Source organism: Athene cunicularia (assembly GCF_003259725.1).
Source record: "Athene cunicularia isolate RWA chromosome 23 unlocalized genomic scaffold, athCun1 chr23_part1, whole genome shotgun sequence".
NCBI classification, from domain to species: domain Eukaryota; kingdom Metazoa; phylum Chordata; class Aves; order Strigiformes; family Strigidae; genus Athene; species Athene cunicularia.
Window position 1 is genome coordinate 1354840 of NW_020799130.1, and position 7228 is coordinate 1362067.

The 7228-nt window shown below is 58.4% G+C and overlaps 1 protein-coding gene across 1 annotated transcript in view; it reads right to left on the minus strand.

The window, feature by feature from the left end:
- Window positions 1-3798: 3798 nt before the first annotated feature.
- The window catches only part of NCDN (neurochondrin), a 4493-nt gene continuing 1063 nt past the window's right edge, over window positions 3799-7228 (minus strand). Inside the window, exons 2-6 of the mRNA XM_026863206.1 lie at window positions 5986-7062; window positions 5575-5801; window positions 5175-5399; window positions 4826-4968; window positions 3799-4513 (exon numbers count right to left, since the gene is read on the minus strand). Of these exons, the coding sequence (XP_026719007.1) occupies window positions 4083-4513; window positions 4826-4968; window positions 5175-5399; window positions 5575-5801; window positions 5986-7062 (2103 nt within the window). The 3' untranslated portion in view covers window positions 3799-4082. The remainder of the gene's footprint in view (window positions 4514-4825; window positions 4969-5174; window positions 5400-5574; window positions 5802-5985; window positions 7063-7228) is intronic.

Genomic DNA, 7228 nt, shown 5'->3' on the forward strand with positions numbered 1-7228 from the left:
GCCCAGGAAGGGGACAAAGGACCCGGCAGCAGCCAAGAGCGAGGGCTGTGTGTGTCCGGGCTCTGACCGTTCCTCTCCCTCCGGCTTTGCGCAGCCCCCAGCCCCCCGCCCTGGCACCCTCTCCACTGGGAGCACGAGCGGCATCTTCCCAGCCCTCAGGTCCTGCCCAGCAACGCACTCGGAGCCCCGCGAGCACCCAAACTGTCCTGGCACGACGCCTGAGACCTGCCCGAGTCCCTCCCTGCCCCATGCCCCTCTGGACAGCTTTGCTGGGAACGTTTTCACCCACCCGGTGAGGAAGGTAAACCAAACCCACGGGCCTCCCATGGGGCAGCCCTTGAGCCACCAGTGGTGACAAGGGACAGTTCATCTTTTAACCCGCTGTCCCGCGGGCCCAGGCAGGGCCGCGGGCTGTCACACTGGGTGCCGCACACACGCTGTCCCAGCAGCTGCCTGGTGCTGTTACTGGTTCAGCTCAAACGCAGCTCTCCGCTACCTGCTCTTTAGCCTCCCGGTTTAAGGGCTGCGTGAGCATCCAGTGGTGCTCGTGTCTTGCTCCGCCAAACATCCTTCATGTTTGCTAACAGAGAGACGCGATGGCGCTGAGGTTTTCAACGTGAGACCTGCCCCCTCGCCCCCCAGCTATGGGGAGCGTGTTGGCTGGCGGTGTGGGCCACGGCTCCACCCCAGGGACCACTTGTCGCATTTGTACCCAAGCCAGAAATCTCTGAAAAACTGGTTTTGTAACAAAGGTCTGAGCACTCCTTCCCAGGGAGATCAATGTGTGTGTCGGCTCTTCCAGGAGCATGAGGGGCTTGAGGCAGCAGCCTCTGCTTTTGGGGGTCAGCAGTGAAAAAAACCCCTGCCGAGCAGGGCAGGGGGAGCATGGAAACAAAAGTACTGAGCACGGCTCCCTGCCCAAGCCGATGAACTGTTTTTTCCCCAAAAGCCTGGCTCCCAGTGACCCCTCAGAAAAAAACACAGGCTGCTCCTATCATTTCCCACACCCCCTCCCTGGGGAATCCCGGTGGGGAAGGAAGCTCCTTGCTGTGGGGCTGGAGAGCCAGGCAGGGCTCTGGGAAGAAGGACGGGGATCCCGTTGAGGGGTGGGCAGCCCCCCCTCGCTGCTCAGGCCCCGCCAGCCCTGCTGCATCCCGCGGCAAGAGGTTTGTGGGAGGGGGTGGTGCTTGGTTCCTGCAGCGCAGCAGCCAAATAACAACGTGATGAAATATTTAGTTTTATCACCAGTGCTTTTGGGGCGATATGAATAAACACCGTAAGGTAACGTATGGCACAGTCGGGTTTGCAATGGCGTTAGGACATTTAAGCTGTCAAAGCGAAACAGAGCGTGCGTCTGCTCCTCTGGGGCCTTTATCCATCTTGTCCAAGCCACGACGAACGATCGACTCGTTCCTGGAGAGCTCGCCCTGCACTGGGAGGCAAAGCACAGTTTGCTCTGGGTGCTGCTGGCTGCAGTCCCACCCCGTGCTGGGATCCCGAAGCGCTGTGGCAGACGCTGGGTGATGCCATCACCCACCCCTCCGGCACGAGGCGGTCGATGCCCGCAGATGCCAGTTGCCCGTGGCAGAACCTGTGGCCGGGCTTGTAAAGCTCGGGGTGGCCAAGGAGTCACCCCGCGGCCTTGGCTGGGCTGCTGGGGCACCCTCTCCCCTGCGCTGGGCTGAGCCGCCCCGAGCACACCGGGACCCGCAGCCTGGCACGGGCAGAGCCCACGTGGCAGGAGCTCCTGTGCTCTCCCGGCCTCAACGCACTGCGCTCCCTGTGACAGAGCCCGGGGGGTTCGGGGAGGGAAACCCGCCTTTTCGGGGTGCTCCTCCCGAGGACGTGTTTGGAAAGTGGTGTCCTGGGACGAGAGAGCAGCGAGATTGCTCCAGCAGCCCCGGCATCCACACAAGGCATCATCCCCTCTGGCATTCAGGCTGGTAACACCCCAGGGCAAGGCCGGTGCCTCAGCCCGTGGGCAGCCAAGAGGAGGGTGTTTGGTGTTACACAAAGGAACGAGCATAGGACAAGCCCTCAGGGCCTCTGCCAAGGCACGGATGGGCCTTCACACACCCGAGGGGACATTCCACCGAAGAGCAGGAGGGTGAGGGATGGGTGCTCCTCTCCAGGCATCTGCTGGTGGCCAAACCCCACCGCCCCGGGACGTGCTGGAGGATAATCTGGAGGGTTTCCCCGGACTCTCATTTTGCTCCCAAGTTTGCCTGGGAATTAATGACCAGCAGCCAGAGGCCTCCGGGTCTTGGATGGCTCTTGGATGGGTCCTGCAGGCCCGGACCGGCTCTGCAGTCAGGTGTCGTGGGAGCTCCTAGCCCGTGGGGATGGGTGACGGCCAAGCCAGCGCTGCTAACTGGTGCAACACTGGGGAGAGGAGAGCACTAACGGCAGCCTCTCCTTAATGGGAAGCCTTTGACCAGAAGCGTATGGGACTGGGAATAGTTGAAGGTAAATCGCGTGAGGGTTTGGAGGGTTTTTTTTCTGACAATCTGAACCGTGTTTCTGACCCTCCCAAGGCCCTGATCTTTCCCCGCGGTGCAGGGATGAGGTGTTCTTGGCGGGACGGGGAGGCTCTCCCAGCCCACGCTCACCCAGAGTTACGCTCTTTTCCGAGGCCAGGAGGCTCATTTGCCTCTTTGGCTTGCATCGCTTTCTTCTGGTAGCACCCACCTTTGTTGCAACTTGCATTAACTCCTCAGGACGGAGCTGGAAGGATCGGAGCGACACTTTTCCCGAGCAATAGCTGGCGCCTCCTCTCCGCTTTGTGCGAGGCGTTTGCGTTCACAAAGCAGCAGCTAAAAAATTCGGTCTGAAGCCGGGACACACGCCCAGACTCAGCCCTGGGTTTGGGGCAGCTCCTCGCTGGATTTTCTCACCGCCGGACGGTTGCGCAGCCCCTCAGCCAGCGTCTGGAGAGCAGCCGGGCTCGGCGCTTTGCTCCGGGACCGCCGGGGCTGCTGCTCCCAACTTGCTCCTCGGCTGACACCTGGTGGAAAACCCGCCCGGCCCGGCAGCAGCCGCCTGCCCTCCGCCCAGCACCGAGCCGCTGCTGCTCTGTCGGGGGGGGTTAAGCTCAGCTCTGGGGGTACCCGAGAGCGGGCAGCCCTGGCTGCCAGGCCAGCGGTACAAGTGGTTTACTCCTTTCTCTCCCGTAAGACAAACTACTCCTCGGTCAGCAGGGAGCTGCCGAGGTGTAATTCACTCATTTCTGCTTTCACAATCTGTACCCAGCGGTTTTAAATCTTTTTTTTTTTTTTTTTCCCAGGCCTTTGCAGGTTGAACCCTTTGCCTCACAAAGTAAAACTCCCCCCGTACACCCCACGCCCGGAGCGGGTGGGAGTCTCAGCAGACACAGACCCCCGTCGGCCAAGCCTCGTGCTGGTGTTTCGCAGGGCAGGGCTCAACAGCGAGCAGCGGTGCTGCGAAGGTTTCCTGGGCATGACCCTGGGATGATGGTACCAGGGGCGGGTGTGAGCAGGGGGGGGCTGTCCTGCAGCACGGGAGAAGGGCCTTTGTGCATCCTCGCAGCAGGAGGGGACAGGTCTGTGCCAAGTTACAGTTATCCTCACTGTTGTCAGTGGATATTAAAGCTCCTCCTATTCCTGCCTTTTTCAGGCTCTACACGGAGTGCCAAGTTACTTTACTAACAGGTGCAGGCCTCTGACATAAAATAAGGTGACATCCTGAAGGGCTTACAGTGACAAAACTGGGGAGTGTGTTATGCAGGCAACCTCTCAGGGCCCCGGGGAGAAATAAATCCCAACACTGCAGGAGTTTGAAAAACCAAGCAACAGAAAACTTCTTTAATAATAAACCAGCCTGTTTTTAAGAAGAAATACTGACAGGTCAAGCAGGCGCATGTCGAAACGTTCCGAGGCAGCGACAGTTCTGCACGTCAGGCTGTGGATAGTGCGAATCCCGCCGAGCGCTGCTGGGTCACCCATTCCCTAAAGTGTGGCCGTTTAAATGGGTTTTGTCCCCATCTGCCACCAAAGGGTGCATGAGAAATGTTGACCAGGTCTTGTGCAGGGCTTGGTGTCCCACCCCAGGGTGCTGCCGGCTCCTCAGGGCTTGGACAGACCCTGCTCCAGCGCCGCCATCCCGTAGAGGTTGGCCCACTCCCGGCCGTGGTGCGCCAGGATCGCGGCCCGGCACGAGGTGCTGGCTCTGGCCAGCTCTACCAACACGCCCTGGAAAGCGGCGACCAGTTCAAAATCCAGCGAGGCTGGAGCGACGCGGGTCAGTAAGTGGGAGAGGTCTTGCAGCCAGCCCTGCAGCAGGGCCTGCGGCAGCCAGGGCAGCAGCGGCACGCAGCCGGCCAGCGCCTGCATCCCCAGGAACCAGAGCTCGCTCACGTCCGCCCAGGCGCTGGCGTAGGCAGGTGACACGGCCACGGCCCAGCCACCACCAGGCTCTGCTTGGGCGGTGTGAGCCTGGGATAGGAACTGGAGGGCGGCTCCGAAAAACTCCTTGGCAGATGGTGTGCCCTGAAGAACTGGAAGAAAAAGGAAATTACTTGATCCAGAGCTCGCTCGGCCGAGGGAGGGACCCTTTGGCGGGTCTGCCTGCAGCAGGGCTTCCAGCAAGAGCACAAACCATCCTCCTACCCTACAAATCCCTCAATCCCAGCCCCTCGGCCTGCTGAATTTTTTTTGCATATTCCTGGCTCCTCCAGGTTTTTGGTTCTGGTGTTTTTCCCATGGTGGAAACCGAAGCAAATGTTTCCCTTGTATTTCCCGACCACCCCGACCCTGGTCTCTGCCCGCGTGGAGCAACACGTGGCTCTGCCAGCAGCAACTCCTCTCACCTGCTGAACTCGCGAGGATCCTGGCCATCATCAGGCCCAGAGTGGCAATGTTGGCTGTTAGAACCAGGTGATCCTTCTGGGGCAGGAGAAGCGGAAGAGACTTCAGCAGCACATCCATCAAGGAGGAAAAGGTTTTGTCTTGCCTAGAGGGGAAAGTGAATGCTGAGACATTTGCCAGAAGCACCTGAAAGCATCAAGGTTAAATGCAGCACCAAAAAAAAGTAACTGATGTTAAAAAAGAGACATCCCCTTTTCCAGCACAGTGTCTCAAAAGATCCTGCAAGCTCATTTCACAGTGCATCCTCTCTTTCCTCCCACTGACAATCTTAAAGCAAGCTCCTGCTGTCACCTGATGAGGTCCGGCGCAGTCACGACCAGGTTAAGGAAAATCCCACACGTGGTCTGTAGACTCATTTCAGCGCTGGTCAGTGGAGCCAGAGACCCGGGCTTGGAGGTCAGCACCCCCCACTGATGCAGGAAGTACTCGCAGAGCAGTGCTGGTGCCCCTTCTGAGACAAGGATGTCCCGGGGTCTGTCCTCTGCTGTTAAATGGCAAAAGCCAGGTAGCAGAAACCTGGAAAGGGAAAGAAATTGAGAATGTGAGGTAGAATGGGTCTAAGCCTTGTGTTTACATCCAACTGGAGGGGAAAAAGAGACACAGAATTGGCACTGCAGGGAGAACGGAATACAGAAAAAGATTTGAGCAGGTTTGTGGTAAAATGGATCGACTCTGGGCTTAAAATACGCACCTCAGAGCATCCGGGGGTAAGGCAGAGCCCTCAGTGCTGATCAGCTCTGGCTGGGGAAGGCTTGCAGTTGGGCTGCCCTCTTGGAAAAGCTTCTTGGCATAATGAACAAGGAAAGGCAAGAGCTCACAGATTTCCTGCTTGAGGGAGGATGTCTCTTCTGCCATCCAGGCTCCAAGGACTCGAACAGAAGCAAATATGAAAGGATCTTGTAACTCCTCCTCTTTAACCTGCACGAAGAAGAAAGCAGACAGAAAATGACACGTTAGGCCTCTGCTCTATCGAGCTACTGCAGGCGGGAAAACCAGTGGGCCAGGATGCTCATTTTGCTCTACACAGCTATGGCCGTGAGCTGCTGAGCCTCCCAGACAAACACCCCCAAAACATGCCGTTAGCTTGAAAGCCCTGCATGACCTGTCTCAGGTAGAATATTACAGCTCCAAATGCCTCCTCCATGATCCTCATCAGCTGCATTTTCTGCACCTCTTCTAGCATCGGTTTCTCTTCTCTCAGGCACTCCTGGATCCCCATCTCAATAAGGACATAGCAGGCTGTTACCACTTCTTTTTTCCCTTCCACCTCCACGGGATCTGGCTCCTCCAGGGTCAGGCGGACCTCCACACAAGCCAAGTTCACCAGCAAGGCCAGGAACTTGCTTCCATCACTCCCTGCTGGGATCCACTCCGACCCGCAGGCCTGCACGAGGCAGGCAGCAAGCTTCAGAGCAGGGTCCCGCTGCGACTGGCTGAGTTTACTGGCCAAAACATTAGCCAGCCCTTTGTAAAGTCTATGGAGGCACTCGGAGCCCTGCGAGTCCTGCGAGAGAGGTGGCGACAGGGGAATGAAGTGAGGCAGAATCTCACACAGCTCAAATTTGGTTATGTCCTCGCTCTTGAGAAAATCATCGGAGAGCTTGCTCAGCACGGCCAGGAGGTGTGGAGCGTCCCTCTGCCAGCACTTCGCCTCTGCTATGGCCAACAGCCCCAGGAGCAGTGTCAAGGCACGGTCAGAGCCGTAACCGCAGTTCAGGTAGGCCTGGCACAGGGCAGACACTGTCCCCTTGGTCACCAACTCCCTGGGGCCCCTGGCAGTGGCCAGGACTGCGCTCAGGCACTGATATACATCATCGATCATGGACGTGCTGTCCGGATCGCAGGGGGAAACCAGGACGTCATTGAAGGTTGGGATTTTGTTCAGGATCTGGGAGTGCCCAGCTAACTCGGGATCAGTGCAGAAACATGCCAAGAGAGTGAGGCCCAGGGCGCGGAAGGTGTGGTCGGGGCAGCCCGCCGGGGGCTGCCGGGAGGCGAGCAGGCGATTCGGAAACGTGAATCCAATTGCGTCAAAGATCTGGCGACGGGTCTTGGCGTCGACTTCCCCAGCTCGGACCGCTTTGGTCACCTGTAAGGCAAACCAGGGGTGAGCGCACAGCACAGCAGGAGCCTCTGCGAAATTTACAGGATGGAAAAGGCAAATAAAAAGCCTAAACAACTTGCATCAGCGCAGAGGAGTACCCGCTGAGTTAGGCGCTTGGTTTAGGTGCTAATCCAGAGCTTTACCAGAGCGTGGCAACGCAGACTAACCCTCAGCACAGCCAAGGCAAGGCCAGGCCCGCTCCGACTCGCTGAGGGGAACACCAAGGCGGTGAAGCACCTCG